The following is a 20,016-nucleotide window of genomic DNA, read 5'->3' on the forward strand; positions in this document are numbered from 1 at the left end:
TTCAGGAACACAGCACAGGAAGTTTCCACTACCTTTCTGAATGAGATGGGATAAGCAATTAGTATGAGTCAGGATAAGTATAAATAATATTTTTACCCTTATGAAAAAACTGACAAATCTGTCCTAAAATCCATACAGTCACTTTAGTACTTGCAGAGGGATACATTTCCAAATCCCTGATGTGTACCACCCTAGAATCCAGAGTTGTACCTTGGGTTCACAGAGCCTGGCTAGGAACCCTCTGGCTATGAGGAAACATACATCTATATGTATTCCTCAAATAGACTGAACCTGTGTTACAAATGTTATATTTGGGATAACACTTTCTTAGTAAAGTACAGATTCTCATACTTTTGGGGGGTTGAGTCACCCGGATTTGAACTTAACGAGTCTGCGTTGTTTTACTATCTAATCTAAAACATCATGTATGTTTCAGTTGGAAGTAGAACATATCCACTTCACCTTCTATGTGGGAACATTGTAACATTAATGTCAGTGTTGGAAACCACCATCAACAAGTTTGCTCTAAAACTTGGGCTGAGGTAAGCTGGAGACTGAAAATATGTATATGCTTGGTCTTCTTTTACATTTACAGTTTTGACTTGTGAACATAGTGACAGATTCACAGTGCCATATGCTTCTCAATGAGGGGAAGAGTGGTAGGATTGATTAGAAATGAATACTGTGAAGAACTTGAATAGATAAATAAAATAATGACTTTTGCTACATATGGTAGCTTCTATTTGTCACATTTTCAAATTATGAAAAATCAAGAAGGCAGTTGTCTTTCTGACATAGTTTGTGAACGCTATGTTCATGTGGCTCTCAGCAGAACACAACATTTGTTTTGTATATACATTCAAACGCCACTGTGTCGAACTTTCTCAAGTCAAACTTACAGTTGTCTCCAAGTAAAAGTTTGGTCCCTGTGTATTCCTTCTTTATTCATCATTATTTAACCTCCGATTTGTCAAATCTGATGTGTCAAAGTTACAGATGTTTCAAAATTAAATTTCCAGTCCCAAATATGTTCTTCCAACACAAATTTACTCTGATAAGACGATCTCAGCACGACTCATCGTTCATCATGGTTGAATTAACAAGACTTAAACAAGCCGGAAATCTCCACTGCTTTGAGTCAAATGTGTCAAAGTGCCTACTGTCTTACACTCAGTCACACCTGACTTCCAAGAAACGTTCAACTGATGTGTCTATCAGGGATTAACAGGCCATTTGATCCACACCAAGCACAGAATGTGATGTGTGTCACTTGTTTATCTTGTGATTACAAATTGTGGAATGTGTCATGGATTAGGATTTGGTAGTCTGTTTGTTTTACTGGTGTTATAAAATGATGGATAGACAGATCGGTACGGTTAGCAACATTACAGCAATCTAGTGTTTTTTCACTTCACTTTATTGCTCAGTCTTGTTGCGAACCGTCCTGATTCATTTCCGTATCTATCCTTCTTTTATAACACCAGTGAACAAAAAGCCTGTTAATGCAAATCCTTATCTGAAACGAATTCCACAAGTTACAATCACAACATAAACAGGTGACAATGACAACTCTCCTCTCCACTTGTTGATCAAATTACCCTTGTTTTCCCTCACAAGGGTAGACTACCAGTGGATGTGTTGTGAGTGAATACAAGGGTAGACTACCAGTGGATGTGTTGTGAGTGAATACAAGGGTAGACTACCAGTGGATGTGTTGTGAGTGAATACAAGGGTAGACTACCAGTGGATGTGTTGTGAGTGAATACAAGGGTAGACTACCAGTGGATGTGTTGTGAGTGAATACAAGGGTAGACTACCAGTGGATGTGTTGTGAGTGAATACAAGGGTAGACGACCAGTGGATGTGTTGTGAGTGAATACAAGGGTAGACGACCAGTGGATGTGTTGTGAGTGAATACAAGGGTAGACTACCAGTGAATGTGTTGTGAGTGAATACAAGGGTAGACGACCAGTGGATGTGTTGTGAGTGAATACAAGGGTAGACTACCAGTGGATGTGTTGTGAGTGAATACAAGGGTAGACGACCAGTGGATGTGTTGTGAGTGAATACAAGGGTAGACGACCAGTGGATGTGTTGAGAGTACCTGGAGTTCAAATGGCTGTGCAAGGTGGCAGGATCCTGACAGTTTATTTTTTGTATCGAATGAAGACCTGGGTACACAACTAACAGCTGTGTCCTGAAAAAAACACACTGTCTAATCTAATACTGGAAATTTAATTAACTGTTTTTCAGTAAATATGACACACAGCTGCGTGTTGTACGTGTGGAATTGGACAACGGAGAGAGACTGGTGGGAATAAGGTACCCAGAAGTCCTTATACAGGAAGTGCAGAGATCACTGAAGGAACAACACATCTTCATGCAGCAAAGTCTACCAGCCATGGTATGAAATGGACTTTTCTTAAATTTACCAAGTCTTCATCTCAGTCAGAAAACATTAATTTTCAGAAATGGTTGATGATAGCAAAGTTGTGGAGAAAAAGAACATTTTGTTTAACTTTTAACAATGCTTCAATATAACCGATTGGTTTCAAATCAGAACAATCCAGCCTTCCTCTAATTAAGATAGACAGCTGTAAGAACACACTGTCGTATCAGTGTCACTTAAACAATTTTTCCATAATTAATGTATCGAAACTGATGTTGAAATGTTTAACTAATGCAGTACCTACTTGTGAGTAATTAAAATTTCTTCTTTATCATAATATATGGTAGGGACATGGGTGATTATGCATTGACTTGTACTCACCACAAACAAATTGGAAGCTGTTTTTTTTTCAAACAGTGGATTGCAATATTCATTCACTCACTCAAACAGTGGACATGTTTCCTTTATGAAGACATAACACATAAAATGACAAAGGTCATAGTCGTAAGAATTCAATATCAAGCAGTTCCTGGTCATCCTTCTGCCCAGATTATTGCACTTCCACAGCCCAAAACTGTCCACCATATAAATTTGGTGAAAAAACATTCATGGTAACGGTGGTACACCCTGGCTCTGCCATCAGTTTGAGCCCACATAAATCTTGAATCATTGCTGAACCAAACAGTTCTCAATCGCTGGTTGGGCCATTATCTGAGTTGTGCTTCATGAAGGCCTGCTGTTGTAGACTGGACAGCCGTTGTAACATGGTCAGCCTGACATGGGGTGGTCATGTGACATTCTGTTAGTACCCATACCAATGTCAAGACATGGTACCCAGGGACCCTGATTTACAGGTAAACAGTTTCTTACTGAGCAATCCGCAACTTTTATAGGCCTATTCATGTTTCCTGTGCACGTGCATCAGTCTCATAGTTCTCATGCTACCTGACGTTTCTGTGTTCTTACATTGTCGCCATTTTTAAGGAGAATATGGTCAAATGTTATGAAAGTTCTCTCAAACGTACTGGCTAGCGACCAGTTGTCGCAGTTGTGCAAACACATTGTTTGAGTGCTTGTGATCTTTTGCCAGTTTTCTTCAAAATGGAGAAATATTTATCTGAATGATGTGCAAAATTGACTCTATATATGTTTAATGTTCTAGATAAGTTCAGTTATTTTTTTAAATCTCTCAGTTATTTCCTTCCCAAAATGTAATTTTACAACCAAATTAGCTCTTCGTAGTAACATGCATATATTGTCAAATACATAGTTAATAATGTTATGGATAACTAAGTGTAGATCTTTTTTAAATATTGGGTAGCATCTGTTGGAAGATGACACGTTGAAAGAAAACATATTTTATTCATAATAATGATTAAATATATGAATGAAGAGGAATGTGTGCTTCGATTGCACCTGCTGTTCAGATGATGGAAAATACAGTTGCTTGACTGTAAACTTCTTATTTCAAATGTTTTGACGTCCCCTCTTTCTGGGGTATTTAAGAAATCGACTGAAATTTTTTCCACTGACTGAAAGAATCACATTTGATCATAGTTTCACAATAATCAATGTTAAAAGTACAGTGAAATTAATTTCGGAATATTTTAGAAATAAGAAAACTTGGCAACAATGGATGTTGGCAAGATGAAATTTTTTTTTTTAAACTTATCCTATCTCACTCTTTGCATTTCTCCCTTCTTCTTCGATCCTATGTGGGAATGTACCTGAATCATGTTTCCAGCTTCTAAAACTAAAAATAGCCATCCAAGCCCCCCTGTATCTCCATGGTTACATCCAAAAGCTAGGTCAATTACGTGTGGCGACGTGTTTGAAAACATCCCAGAATTATTGTCCTTCGCCAGTTTGTTCGAGTATCTTATATTAAAAATTATGGGAAAGAAGGACAATCAACATCCTGCTTGTAAAGAATGCAGAGGTACCTATTCCACGTCAGATCCCCACTCATTATGTTGCGACTGTCGGGGACAGTGCACCCTGGGTTTCCGATGTGCGGAATGTCATTCCCGAACTAACTTGGCTTTTAAAGTTTTTCCTGCAACATTGTCGTCTGCTAGTTCCAGCTCATCACGCCTTAAAGACAATCCTGTCGAACCTGTAATTTCTGTCACAGACGACACCTTCTCAGACAGCTTCCTTACAGACGACTTGTCCTCTCGCGACTTGTCTACAACTCCAAAGCAAGATTTGCAGGTCGATGTGCACCCGGTCTGTCTGATCAACCTGGGTCCTGCTCTCGTTATACCAGCGACAGATTGCTCCAGTCCTTTCAATGTCCCGCTCTTGGATTCGGCAAGCTCTGCACCCCCCCTGGGGGCTAGAGATACGGTCGTCAATACGACTTCATCTCGGGTCGTATTAGATCGTCACACTTCGGTACAACGTTCACCCTCCAAGACGACTGATCGGCATTCCCGCACCCGGAATTGGTGCTCTCGCTCAAAGGATCGGCGCTTTCGCTCCAAGGATTGGTGTTCCAGCTCACGGGAACAGCGCTCTCGCTCAAAGGATCGGCATTCTCGCTCACAGGTTCGACGTTCGCGCTCACACAATCGGAGATCTCGCTCACAGGATCGGCTTTCTTGATTGAGTTTCCATGAGCATATAGAGACCAGTAATCCATCATTGACTACCAGCATAGCGGGAGATATCACATGGCCCATAGAGGATGGGATACCTACCCGATCTACCATGACGCTTATTACCAGCAGTTTCCTGACTACCGTTCTCCTGCCGGCTACGCCTTTCCACCTCACAGTTCACAGGATCGGCGTTTGGCTTCGTATAAAAAACGAGATCGTCGAAGTCATTCTCGGAGCCATTCTCGTTCGGCGCACAGATCGCCGGAGCATCATCCTTCTAGATCGGTTTCTCCCGACCCTTGTCCACCTATCCTACCCACGAGTTGGGATCACAGGGATCAACTTCGGAACCATCGTATAATTCTCTGGTGAAAGCAATATCCACTGACCTCTTTCACCATTTGGATCCTTCATTGACTCCTCAACCTACTGATCCTGTTCTGGTTCCGGTTGCCTCCCAGTCGACCCCAATGCCTTCATCTGTTGGGAGTTATGAACCAGCGGACCCTAAATCAGTCTTGCATTGGATAGCTGATATACTGCAGTTACAGCGGACAACTTCGGCTGCGGATAGGTTCTCTGGATTCGCAGTTCCATCGGCTAGTTTGTCCAAGATCATGCTCCCTCCCAGACCGGTCTTACTGGACCTTAACTCTAACCTAGATATGGCTTTCGCGGCCTTTCGTCGACTACGGGATCATCTCCATATCCCCCGCTTCATCCTTGCAGACACAGGCACTCATGGCATGTCTACTACGGTTGCCTCCCCCGATATTGACAGTGACGTTTCTACTCTGTCTCAGAAGCGCTCAACCTCGTCTTATGTGGTTGAAGATCGGGACCTAACACACTTGGATACCACAGTCCGCCGTACCCTCCCACTCGTGTCTACTATCTTGTCAGCAATGGACCTCTCTCTCTCCACTCATTCCCAAGAAGAGGCCTTTACTCGGGGATTAATCAACCTTACACAAGACAAGCTTACGCAGATTTTGGACCTCCTTACTCACCACGCCGCTCCATGACGGCTCGTTGTCACTGTGGTGTGCTACAACATTCTCCCTGGGATGACCAATTTAAGGTATCAGCAACCCTGGTCTTACCGCTCCTTATTTGCTGTCGCGATACAACAGGTCGCACAGGACGTGCAGAGAGATTCTAGCCTTCAGGTCACGGTGGACCTTCTACGTCTCCAGAAAAGACAATATGAGGTTCAACAGAAAAAGGATCGCCAATATCTCAAATTTGTTCCTGCCCAGCGCGATTTACGTGAGCTTATTTCGTCTCGGCCTAATCCCTTTCCAGGGCGCAGCAGAGGTCAAAGACGTCAACGGGGCTCAAAGACCTCCTCTGCTCGATCGGTCGCCTTGACTGGACCCAAGAGTGCCAGCGAACCTTCCCAAGAGGGAGGGTCAGCAGGAACTTGACTCCTTTGAAAATCGGCACGACTGGGAGCTTCCCCCCCCCAGACGTTCCTATTATAGCAACGCCCGTAGACGGAAGACTCCAGATTTTTGCAGACAATTGGACCATGCTCGCAGACCCCTTTGTGACGCAGCTGCTTCAACAAGGGTATCGATTACCGATGATCGCACCACCACCTGTGACACTCCATCCCCATCGGAAACGTATCCGTCCAGGCAGCTACCAACATTGATCGAAACGGTAGGTACATTACTAGCAAAAAACGCCATCGAATGTCTCGGCACACTTCCTGCGACCCCTGTGTTTTATTCCCCCTTTTTGTCCCAAAAGGACAGTTTAAAACTACGGCTCATTTTCAACATGAAGACTTTCAACGCTACGTACCTCGAAACCCCACCACATTTTCGCATTACATCGATCGCGCTCCTTCATACGCTCATTCATCCCGGCGATTATATGATCAGTCTCGATCTCCAAGACGCTTATCTGCACGTTCCCATCCATCCGGAGCACCGTCACTTCCTCCGGTTTGTTTTTCAAGACCACCATTACTAATGGAAGGTGATCCCATTTGGAATTTCTTCGGCCCCATGGCTTTTTACCCACCTGACCCGACCCATCACGAAGATCCTACATCTTCGCGGGATCGTGTTCTATTCTTATCTAGACAACAACTCCAGTTCATAGGAGCCCTGTTCGACACTCGGCAAGGTCGGATGTTCACTGTACGGGGTTGACTTCATTTGCAACCTCTCCAATGTGTCTCGCGCTCTTTATCAGGATCAACGATTGTCAGACGCCTTTTTTCTCTACCGCTCAATCTCCACCCTCATCTTCAATGATGGCTGGTGGCGTCGAACGTTTGCGACAGGGTCTCCTTGACGCCATTCGTCCCGTCCCTCCATCTGTTCATCGACTCTTCAACTGTCGGTTGGGGAGCACATTTTCAAGATCGTCAAGTAGCAGGGCGGTGGTCCGACATAGAACGTAGAGCGATTTTGCATTGGTCAGACCTCCTCTGGTCCTCATCCCTCATGATCCAGTCCGACAACACGGCGGTGGGGTGGTCCATCAACAGGATAGGATCCACAAAGTTGATGTCCCTACTCTCACTTGCTCTTGAGTTCTTTCATCTCTTCGACTCCCTCAACATACATGTCCGCGCTTGGCACATTCCAGGGATATCCAATGTCATAGCAGACTCCCCGTCCCGACCAGACAGACCATCACCAACCGAGTGGTCTCTTCATCCACAATCATTCCAATGGATTTGTCAACTTTATCGGGCCCCGGAAGTAGATCTCATTGCCACCTGATTCAACGCTCAACTATCCTGATTTGTATCTCCCATCCCCGACCCTCGGGCTTGGGAGCACGACGCGTTGGCGATCTCGTGGGAAGGTCTCAATGCCTACGCCTTTCCCCCAACAGGGCTTCTTCCGCGGGTCCTACAGAAGGTAGCAGCCACCAATCACCTGTCTCTGATTTTGGTCGCGCCCTATTGGCCAACACGCAACTGGTTCCCCACATTGCTTAGGTTCGCCGACAAACGATTTCATCCCCTTCTGCTCTGCGACGACCACCTCATTCAACCGCACTCTCGGTGGCTCCATCAGTCTTTGACAACGCTCCATCTTTGCGTTTGGCGCATCTGCAGAAGTCCCTAGTAGCAAAAGGTTACTCCCAGCGCGTAGCGAAGACCATCTCTGCTGCCCATTGTGTTTCCACCAGGAACCTTTATGACCACAAGTGGACGACTTTTTAGACTTATTGTCGCGCTCTTGATATTTCCACTCCTACCTCGGCTTCGCCTCAACAGATTCCCGAATACTTACATCACCTGCATTTGGCAACCTACCTCGCGGCTCTTAACTCCGTCATCGCCACCACTTCTGGTGCGAAGGTTTCCACGGTTATGGCACTACAATTGCTCATCCGTTCCTACAAATTAGCCGACCAAGCTGCTCGTTTTAGGCCTCCTTCATGGGACCTAAACGTTATTCTTCAACACCTGGTTTCTGGTGATTACGAACCACTGACGGAGAAGGATTTCAAGACAGTTACACTGAAGACGTCGCGCCTCCACAGACACTCCCGGAAGAGACTTTTCATCCCATTGTCAACCGCATCTACATCGGAAATTTCTTGGACGATGCTATCCTTCTGGCTCCGCTCCATCATTCTGCGCGCATATACTTTCGCCGGGCTGCCCCCACCTACAATGTCCAATCCTCACGAGATTCTTGCGGTTGCTTCCACCATGGCCCTCCACAGTAACTGCACCTTTTCAACCATCATGGAAGGGTGCTTTTGGAAGTCGGATGCTGTGTTTGCATCCCACTACCTTCGTGACATTTCAGTCACAGACGTACAAGGGCTCCACAATCGTACAAGGGCTCAACAAGTTCGGTTCATTGGTGTTGGCACAACAATAGTCTCGCCCCAGTTCACGCAGAATATAAACTGTTATACTTCGTAATCCTTGCGGGTTACAATTGTATACACAGTATCAATCAATAAACATTTACATGTTTTTTTATTGTTCGGGTTTCCCAGATTGAGTCCCTTTTGGAGGGTGGATAAGCTCATCTGTACAGACTTTTTGTCTTAATTTGCGAAGTCACCATTCAGTGCGGCCGATCAAAACAAAACAAAACAAACACAACAACAAAAAAGATCGGTGTCCCGAACCTTTATTCCGCTCACCTCTGTCTAAGGTATCTGTGATGTGGGGTTTTGGTTTGAAGGTCCATTGCTATGGAATATTGTCGATCGTTCCTCTTCTCAGTTTTTGGTTCGCTTCATACACTCGAACGTGTTTGATAACCATGACAAAGCGTTAAAAGAGTTACAAAATCTAATGCACTCTATGGTCCGTGGGAGATAGTTGCTGTGTTTTGTTTGAAGAATCGATGCCCTTCCAGAATCGATTTCAAGTCGTCTGCCGTTTCGCTTATGCATTTACAGCTACGCGGTCGTTCTATATGTATGATGACATAAGGGAAAAAATGTTCGGTATGTATACCCGATCTCATGCTGTTTCGTTTGAGTAACGTATCAGGATCATTAACACCGATTGATCATGTGTATTTTTTTCCCGCTCACGAGTTCATGTCTTTAGACGCTAGACAGTTCTTCAAAATTCTGAAACAAATTCAAAATTACACTGTCTAGAACCAGCTTCCACGCACATATCTCATAGTTGTAGTCTATACAGGCTAGGGTATCTGCGGCCCACCATCCAACTGTGGAATAAAATGCAAAGTGTGAGATAGGATAAGTTTAAAAATTTGGAAATTTTAGTATAAATTGTATATTTATATACTTATCCTATCTCACACGTGATAGGCCCACCCAACCATCCCCGCATCTCATTTACTCTAGCCTTATAAAGCTCTGCGAAAGAGAATGAATTGGTAGAGGTGCACACTTGGTCAGTTCAAGCAGGCACTGCGTGCATGAGAGCTAATTGACCTAACTTTGGACGTAACCATGGAGATGCAGGGGGACTTGGGTGGTTAGTTTTAGTTCTAGAAGCTGGAAACATGATTCAAGCACGTTCCCACATAGGATCGAAGATGAAGGGAAAAATGCAAAGTGTGAGATAGGATAAGTATATGAATATACAATTTATACTATAATTTCCAATTTATTATTAGGGAATGCCTTAGGTTCACAAGTGTGTGGAAATACTAGAATGTAAATCTGCCATTCAAGGAAAACACTATTGTTGAATTTCTATGCATCTGTTCTTTTGCTTATCTCATCCAGAAACTAAAGCAGAAAAGTATGACCTCCAAGTTGGTATTTATGTACAGTTGTAAACACATTTTACTCAAATCAACAAGATGTTCTCAGTAATAAATCCTCGGTTAATCAGTGTCAACTCAGTTTATTGCCTATTACAGTGATTGACCGATTGGACTATCATTCTAGGTACGATGTATTTACAGCAATCAAAACAAACAAAGCTTGTCAGTGTAGATAATCTTCTTTGTGTTACAACTGCAGACAGAAATTGCTCAGTCCCAACTGTTGATCATGTCCGGTCAAAATTTAAGAATGTCCGGACAGAAAAATTTAAATGTCCGGTAAGCAATATTTTAGACCGGACATTTGAGATTCCCAATCGGACATGTCCGGCGCATATGACGGTTTCCGGACCCCTGCTCCAAGTGCAGGTGCTGTTCAACTTACTTAGGAGAACCTAAGAGTTTCCAATAAAGGCGGTAATTCTCAGTATCTTGACATTCACTCCTGAAATGACTTATATACATTGTCAATAAGAAAGTGTTGGAAAAAGATTTTGCTCCATGGTTTCATACTTTGTTTTTAAATAAGCATCCTACTTGAGATCATGCTGACTGGATGATGGAACTTGACCAACCTTCACATACATGAGTGTGTTGAGAAGAGAGTGAGTGAGTGATTTGGGTTTAACGCCGCTTTTAACAGTATTCCAGTTATATCACGGCGTGTCAGCTTAATGTGGGAGGAAAGCCCAAAGTGATGCAGGTCTCAGACTTTTACCACTTCGGTGAAACCCACGAGCACGGGTATGGTGCTGACAAACCTAGAAACATAATCGGGGCGAACCGGGATTCGAACCCACAATCATAGGTTTCTGGCGTGCCCAAGGGACGCAACTCTGCACAGCGAATCGCGGCGCCTTAGACGACTGTTGAGAAGAGAATCAAAATTGGGCTTTTAAACATACTGCCAATTTGGCCAATTATTATTGTATTGTAGGCATTTTTCTGTCTCATAGAAAGCTCTTGGGAGGTTTTACTTTTCCTATTAGGGCCTGGTATGAGTTTTTACAATTTCCAAGTAAAACATGGTATGAGATTTTACTTTTTCCAACTAAGACCTGATGATTTGAGTAGAAGATGGAATGTTGACTTAGTGTTTCAAACATCCAATGTTCTAAAATTGAAGACAAGAAATTAAATTTTCATTATGGATGACGGAAATCAAACCTGCAAGTTTTGTAACCCACTGTTTTCCCACTGAGCCACTGGGGCAGGTGTTAGAATGTTCAGTTTTAAATGTCATAACATAGTTTTGTCTATGCTGCACATGTTTCTTTTTTTCATGCTTTGATTGCATTCCTTTATACCGTGACACAGTGTATTGTTTCACTCTTAGATATCTCAATGTTTTCTTAGTATTTCTGTTACTTCTTGCATTTAAACGGTGTATAAGTGAGATAAAGCATGACTCTCAATGGTTATGGTCGAGGAAGCAAGACCGAGATAAGAGGGTATTGGCAATGTAAGACTAAGGAGTAAAGCTCCAAGGTCTAACATTGCCAATACCCGATTGCTGTGCCACCCAGCCAAATTAAGGTCACGGGAGATCCCATTGTAAAAAATGGCACTTAACTCAGAAGAACCTTAGTGAGAAAACATTATGTTTTCAGTGATATATCCGCTTTGTCAAGACCTGCTATGTGTGTCAAGCTCAGTCACCCTTGAAGGACTTAACAGCGTGATTAGATGGTATTTAAAGGGACAGTACATCGTACGACGGTTCAGTGATTTTTTAAATCATGCATGAAATAATTTCCGAGTGTGACATTGCATGCCCAATGCGGTTTTCAAACCATTAGAGCTCCACACAGTGAAACCAACAACACAAGGGCTGTGATGAGAGGGCTTCAGTCATGTTTTTTTATTGAGGCAAATTGAGGGGAAAGCTTGTGCGCTTTTTTTTGTTATGGATGAGTTACAAAATACTAATTATTTTTTATACTGATAAGTCTATCTGCAATTTCCTACTTGTTCTACATGCTCCCAAATCCTATCACACAGTGCCAAAACACTCACCCACGGGATTTCAGCTATTGTTAAGAACAAAGCTTCAGAATTAATGGCCCTGTCCCTTTAAAGCATTCTTTAGAGACTTTACATTTTTAACCCAGTTGTCTTCAGTAAGCTGGTTGTTTATTTTTGGTATTCTCGGCCAAGAGGTTGCATGGACGAATGTTTCCACTGTTATCATCAGCTATCACCACAATCATACAACCGTGTTTAACCAGGCTCAGAAGAATACCCCAGCCAAGAAGCTGCATGGGGAATTGTATCCAGACAATCCTAATCTATTATCATTAGCTATCAGTAGCCGTCGGATGGGACACATGAGAAGACACCGACAAACAGCAGCGTAGTAAGTAAGGATAAGAATTTATGGATGAACAACTTCTTTATTCTTTATTCACCCACGGGATTTCAGCTATTGTTAAGAACAAAGCTTCAGAATTAATGGCCCTGTCCCTTTAAAGCATTCTTTAGAGACTTTACATTTTTAACCCAGTTGTCTTCAGTAAGCTGGTTGTTTATTTTTGGTATTCTCGGCCAAGAGGTTGCATGGACGAATGTTTCCACTGTTATCATCAGCTATCACCACAATCATACAACCGTGTTTAACCAGGCTCAGAAGAATACCCCAGCCAAGAAGCTGCATGGGGAATTGTATCCAGACAATCCTAATCTATTATCATTAGCTATCAGTAGCCGTCGGATGGGACACATGAGAAGACACCGACAAACAGCAGCGTAGTAAGTAAGGATAAGAATTTATGGATGAACAACTTCTTTATTCTTTATTCTTCTTTATTACAATTAATTGTAATAAAGAAGTTGTTCATCCATACATTCTTATCCTTACTTAGTACTCCAACTTCTAAATGCCTATCAAAGAAGGAGCATCCAATCCTCATGGACCCAGACGCTCAACCTATGATCACAGGATCTTCTAGATGACCGCACGGTTCCCAAGTGGATAACATGAACTACCAGCTGGCTACCATTAAGGTGTCCTCCTGACCTCCACACAGTACCTGCACGGTTTCTGCAAGCTACCTGTCGCCGACCGGTATGGGACCATGCAGGTCTCCGCACGGATTCCAAAGGTTATTAATCTACAGACTACAACTCTATGAGCTTCACAGAAGTGTATGACATCTGCCACGGTCACCAGTCGGGATGCAGCTCTCAAAGTCAGCAATCCTAGTGAGTTTATTGATAACCAGCCTACCAATGCAGTTACCTTTTAACAGCAGTTCAACAGCACAACCTCCACATGCCAATTTCATGCCAGAGTCTTCGTCACAGTTGGATTACGAAACGCACTGGGACTTCATGGATCCAAGGAACTTGCCAACACCTTGTGATTTTCAAGTTATTTTGTAAGAGTACTATACAGTCTAGGATTACTCTCAACAGGATTATAAACCTGATCCTTTGCTGATTGTTGTAGCAATTACAGCACAATCATGCCAGATTGGCAACCCAAGACTGAAGAGACAGAATTGGTGCAGATACTAGATGAAGCGGGTTGCCATGCCCCGAGTCCATCATCCCATGTTCTCCATACACTCCCGTGGCCGAGTGGATCACGTCAAATTCTTAACCAGTCCTTCGACTCTCTTTTAAGATGAAACCTGATGTCCGTCTTCAACTGCCTTGCACTCAATGTGGGTCAAGGATCTCTTCGCTGCAACTAGACTAGCAATAGATACTGGTGCTTAAATCATCTGGGTTGCCGCTGAAATTCGCCATGTAATTCCCTCTCACTGTCAAAATGGTCCAGGTCGAGTTAATTCATAGTCTTCTTGACACCAAAGTTTGGATACAAGAAGACATTACATACTCAGGTTTGGATGTCATCTGCACTACTATGGACCCAGAGACAACAGCTCCTTTTCCAGGTCAGCTCAATCAAGGAAGAGGGCTAGCCTCAATTTGTTATGGCGACGAAGATCTTTAATGAATAGTTTGTTATGGAACAATTGTTCCACATGTGGTGTCACCTTAGGCACAATGAAGACACAATTAGAGTGATTATATCGTCTTTCCAATACTTCCGGACAACACTTCAATCATTGAGCCTTCGACGCCCCACACGATCCGGGTGAGAAGGGGCCTTTTGTGGCTTTATTGAAATCGTTTTTATAGTTTATATTCACAACTATATGAACAAACAGAATTCTAATGTGACTAATTGCAGGGGATAGTTTTCTTTCATTCGTCACCACTCGCCCTTTCCGTAACCCGCAAGAAGACTCGTCCCCATATCAATGAATGTTATGTGCGAAAATACGACAAACCATTCAGAATGCACGTATGATTTCAAGTTCTTTGTCAAAGAATGCCTCAGAATTAATTTTTGATTTTACATATCTCTTGCATCTAAAAATATACCCAAGACGCATTTAAATGTGTTCAATCACACTGTATAATTCTGCACGTCCCGATGTGCTTTAAATTGCATCTGAAATATATATATATGGGGAAATATATGTGAGCCATTAGGCAACGACTTGACAATTGTTTTAGGTATGCCCGTTTGCGCTAAGACGGAACCCGGTCGCAAAATTGGCCATGAGAGGGGCACGAGTCGCTAATCACATGAGTTTGTCACGAATGAGTTTTCTTTGTTTTCACTCATCTGTGATCACCAAGGTAGAAGCTACCAGGCTTTTCCTGGTAGGGTTAGAACTAAACTCAAAGCTTTACTAACCTGGATTATGAATGTTCTCCAAACAATGGGGAAACTAGGAAATTGTACTAGCCCTCAGGAATTTGTACTTGAAATTGTTACCAAGAATCTGTCTAACTCAGACCATTGGATCAAAGACACTATTCGATTTCTACATTGGCTCCGACAGTTGACCGTCTTCCCTGCCGTCTTCGTACAATCAAATATACTGATCTGCAAAAGAAACGTCACCCCAAGTAACATTGCATGAAAAGTTGTCATTTAAATATCTGGGTAATTTTTGTCACAGTTTCTAAAATTTAACGTTCCCTTGTCCAAAAATATGAAATTTGATCAATGACAATAAAACCCATCTCCCAAACGCATCACAGCAACGGCCATGGCAACCCGATGCACATGAGTTCTGTGCAAATTGAAATGCACATGCATTCCCCCATTTCTTGCCCTATAAAAATCCTCCCAAATCCGATAACATTCATTCAATATTGAATATACCACATGCCAAGATTGACAAGAAATCAGCGACACCAAGTCCTTGGACGATTCAAGCTGGACAAACTGCCCGGCACGTAGCCAATGCATTTCAAGTCCACATAAGGACCATCTACAGGCTCCAGCAATGGTACCAGACCACCAACACTACAGATGACCGACCATGTAGTGGAAGACCAAGGGTCACCACCCAACATCAGTATTGTCAGATTGTGCGACAGCATCTTCAAGATCGCTTTGTTACTGCTGTGGAAACTGCTCGACAGACCATGGGGACACACCAGCAATACATTAGTGCGGACACCGTGCGTACACACCTCCACTGTCACAGGCCACACCGAAAACCCATTCTGAAACCAAGTCATGGCCAGGACCGTCTTCAGTGGGCAACACAGCACCAGCATTGGCGCCACCAACAGTGGAGAAGAATCCTCTTCTCAGACAAGAGCTGTTACTGTATCTCAAAAGCAGATGGCAGAGAGATAGTCTGGCGATGCCATGGGGAACGTTAATCGGATGCTTGTGTTGTTGAGAGAGACTCGTTGGGTGGTCCAAGCATCATGGTGTGGGGTGGAATTGGTCTTGCACAGAATGTCGGCCCTGTGGTCTTCCAGAACATCGGTTCAGGGAGAGGCAATAGTGTCACACGCCATACCTCATTTGGCACGAGTTTCAGTATGATAACGCCCGTGCCCACACTGCGAGAGCAACAAGAGACTTCCTCCACCAGAATGGCATCAGAACCATGCAGTGGCCTGCCCCCAGGCAAGTGGGCTCAAGTGCCTATGGCCTTCATCAACTGCCTCATCCATTCCATGTATCGACGTTACACAGCAGTCATCAATACACATGGCGGACACACGAAATACTGACTTGTGATGCCAAATCTTCCGAGACTAGTGTTTTAACTTTAAGAAAATTTGACGCTTTAATTTCAATCTTGATGATCCGTTCGATGATCAGATGTCTCACAATATTTTACAGTGTTTGGACAAATAAGGTTTATCTAATCAGGTAATATCTACCCATGGTGATGTTTCTTTTGCAGTTCAGTATATTATCTTGCGGCGATAGATCCACTAAGAAGACACAGAAAGAGACATTTTATTTCCTGCAAGACTCATTCTCACAAGGACATTACCAAAGCCACAGTTGCCTGATGGCTCCAGTCCACCATTGCTGAAAGTATTATTAAGCCAAGTATTCCACTCCTCTATTCGCATCTTGCTCAGCTCATGAAATTAGAGCTTTGGTTACAAACTGTGTATCCTGATCAGCAGTCTCAAATGAACTACTGGTATCCTGCTAGTGGGGCTCACTGAACACTACACAAACTTTTACTTACATGATAATTGGCCAGACCTTGTATGGATTCACTCCTTAGGTCAAATTATTGTAGCTCCTGCCACTCATGAGCCAGTAGTTTTTGCCTTCTTCAGAAGGGGGCTGGCAAGGAGCAGACTTTTGCAGCTTCAGAAGGTGGGCACACGGCCTTATTATTTGATTATTGAGCATTGGATTAGTCAGGAGAAATTAACCGGAAATGACATCATGGTCTTTAAATTACCGGAAATGGCATCATAGATTGGAAGGAAACAGGAAGTGCCATCATAACCAAAAATGCCGGAAGTGACATAATCAGAAGTAAATGGTGGCCGGAAGTGGTGGCACAAACCGGTAATGACATCATTTTTGACATCATTACAGATGAAAAATAGGAAGTGACATCAAAACCAAACATGAAATGTACCGAAAGTGATGTCACAACCAGAAATGATGGTCTTAAGAGATGGTTTTAAAACTTCTGATGACATCATTATCATGAACAACAACAAATATAACTGTAGTTCTGGAGAATACCACATATGTGACTGTTTTCCTTCAGTTTTCAAGCCCTCTTGAGGTGATTTTTACCTCTGGATTTGGATTAATAGATGGAATCACAAGAAGACTATTATCTACTGTCAGTTATACAGTGATTTTACTTGAGGCAGAATCCGCCTTTTCCTCTGGAATATTCTGACAAAGATAAAATAGAGGTATCAGATTCATAAGAATTATTGGAACAATTGACATCATTGTTAGTAATTCTAAGAATACTACCACGATTACATCAGAAGTACTCCTTTCAAACTCCCCAATCATCTGACTCTAGTTGGTAGATGTTTGGAAAGAAGTGAAGATTTTCTGGCCTTTGCACACGGGAGAGCTGTACGGGGCTTGGTGCTGTCTGGGAACAACTAGTTAAGTATAGTTGACAGTGAAGAGGACTTCTGTTGAAAATTGAAAAAATTAGTTATAGTGTGATTACAGCCAAAATATAGGGTTTGTGGCATTGAAGTAATAGAGGTAGAATTCTCAGAAGTATTATCAATGATAAGCATTGTTTTGATTTCTGTATAAAAGTTGTATTGGGTATTCCAATCAGGAAGTCATGTCGTTTCACCATGTCAGTTCATATAATTTTCTCACTAATGTAGGAAGATTCATGTGAGAAAAAAGGCAATGAAGAGGCTGCTTCTCTGTTTGCAAAGATTTCTTGTTAACCTTAACATTTAATTTAGATATTATGATATTTTAATCTTAAACTGTATTATAGATTTTGGGCTTATTTTGGGTGTATGAAGGCAAACACAATACCCAGCCTTGATCTTGGTTTGTTTTTCCATGTGAGTCTAAAGTCTTGTTGTCACTCTTTCTACTTGCAGAACCTCTCTGCTTGTCAGACCCAGCCTACTACTCACCATGCTGTTATGGCCATAGAAGATTCAACAAAACAGTTCAAAGTCATAAAGGAAGATGTTACTCCAGTTGTGCCCAAATGTTTTGCCAGGGCAATTAACCCACCCATAACCCTCAAAAACTTCTTCAAACCTGTTTCTAAGTTGAGTAATGAGGAGTGTTTTGCTTCAGTGTCTTCACAGCACACTGGAGAGTTAGAAGATGTCTCTACTGACATCATTGTCAAAGTCAATGAAACCAAGGTCAGAAGGACAGAGGACAAATTACAAGAAAAAGATGCTGTTGGTTTTGAAATTGAGGAAAAGAATCTTGTCACTTATCCAAATAAAGTACAACCTTCTGACCTTATTCCCAGAGCAAGAACCAAAAAGGAAGGCAGAACTCAGAAAAGGTTGTCATGTGGAAGCAGTACACAGCCAGCTAAACGCTCAAAGCAGGTGTCACTCTTTTCATCATTTGCTAAACAGACCAGTTTGAAGGATGACAAGAGAGAAATGAATTGTCCAGTTTGTGGCAGGGATTTTCCAACTGGAACTTCAAATGAGACCATAAACCATCATGTAGATAATTGCCTTATAAACTAAATTATTGTCTGTAAGGCTCAAGACAAGCCTTTTGACAAACAATTTTACAGCATTTACCAGCAATGAAGCTATTTTGCAAATACTTTATGTGCCATCTTAAGCGCCCTGATCACTAAACTGTTTTTTCAGTATGTAATTCTCCACATCATTACATTGTGCAAAGAAATAATTCTGACAACCATTATTCTACCAAAAATGAAACCATAACTGGCTTTGCCGATGGCCAAAATTACATGCTCACATGTTCATCATGACTCTATTAGCAGCCACATCCTTCCATAAAAGTCAAACGTTTAAGTTGTGTTTGTTGGCTACATGACGGTGGTATGCAAATAGTGGAGTCTGGACCAGATAATCCAGTGATTGACATAATGAGCACAGATCTATGCAATTGTTATACAATGACATGCATCAACCAAGTCACCAAGTCTGATCATCCGATCCCGTTAGTCACTTCTTTCAATAAGCATGGGTTCTGTTGACAAATATTACAGAACACAGCAACAAGTTTAACATATCATACATATGCTGCATATGATATGTGACTCTGTGGCTGATTATAGAGCAAAAAGAACATTTTCAATATGGCTGGCATGGTAGCCATGTTAAAAGTTTAATTTCAATTATGTGAGCAACTTTTTTAGTCACCATGGCTGGGATCATTAATGGAAAGTTGCTGCTTCAAAGGCCTTCATAGTTTACGACAGAAAACTGACAGACCCACAACTCAAGTTAAGGATTGAATTATGATAGGCCAAGTAACTACTATGATTCATTTTATGACAGTTTTTGGCATTTAAAACATGTGTTCATATGTATTTATGAAAAAACATGTAAACTTTTGGGCTTTGTACAGGGCACTTCTAAATATTTCTTGCTGATTGGTCTAGAAGTTGGTCAGAGGCACTTAATAACCGAATATGACATTTGTGTTGGTTAAATTGCAGGATATATCAATTTGACTTGTAACACTCATGATTTATATCTTAACAAGGTGGATGTAGAGAAGAAAGTTTAATCTGAAAATAAATGTCAGAAGGTTTTCTCAGTGTTCTGTAATTTTAGCTCACCTAACTGAATGTGAAGTGAGCTTAAGGGTGTGATTGGTGGAAAAAAAATTAACTTGAGTACCTGATTTCAATGTTAGACACTTTTAGCTGCATGATATATGAACCAAAGGAGTAGTCTTACGTTGGTAGGGCTAGTGTATGAAGTCACTGTTGACAAGGCAACACATCCTTCATCGTGTCTATTTCTTTGCATCGTCTTAGTCAATGTG

The 20,016-nt window shown here is 42.2% G+C and overlaps 1 protein-coding gene across 1 annotated transcript in view; it reads left to right on the forward strand.

The window, feature by feature from the left end:
- Positions 1 to 19,740, forward strand: part of LOC139447195 (uncharacterized) — a 467,168-nt gene extending 447,428 nt beyond the window's left edge. The window contains exons 31-33 of the mRNA XM_071228411.1: positions 437 to 542; positions 2,254 to 2,404; positions 18,120 to 19,740. Of these exons, the coding sequence (XP_071084512.1) occupies positions 437 to 542; positions 2,254 to 2,404; positions 18,120 to 18,737 (875 nt within the window). The 3' untranslated portion in view covers positions 18,738 to 19,740. The remainder of the gene's footprint in view (positions 1 to 436; positions 543 to 2,253; positions 2,405 to 18,119) is intronic.
- Positions 19,741 to 20,016: the final 276 nt, after the last annotated feature.

The sequence above is a fragment of the Haliotis cracherodii genome, unplaced genomic scaffold, assembly GCF_022045235.1.
Source record: "Haliotis cracherodii isolate W230 unplaced genomic scaffold, xgHalCrac1.p SCAF_7, whole genome shotgun sequence".
Taxonomy (NCBI): domain Eukaryota; kingdom Metazoa; phylum Mollusca; class Gastropoda; order Lepetellida; family Haliotidae; genus Haliotis; species Haliotis cracherodii.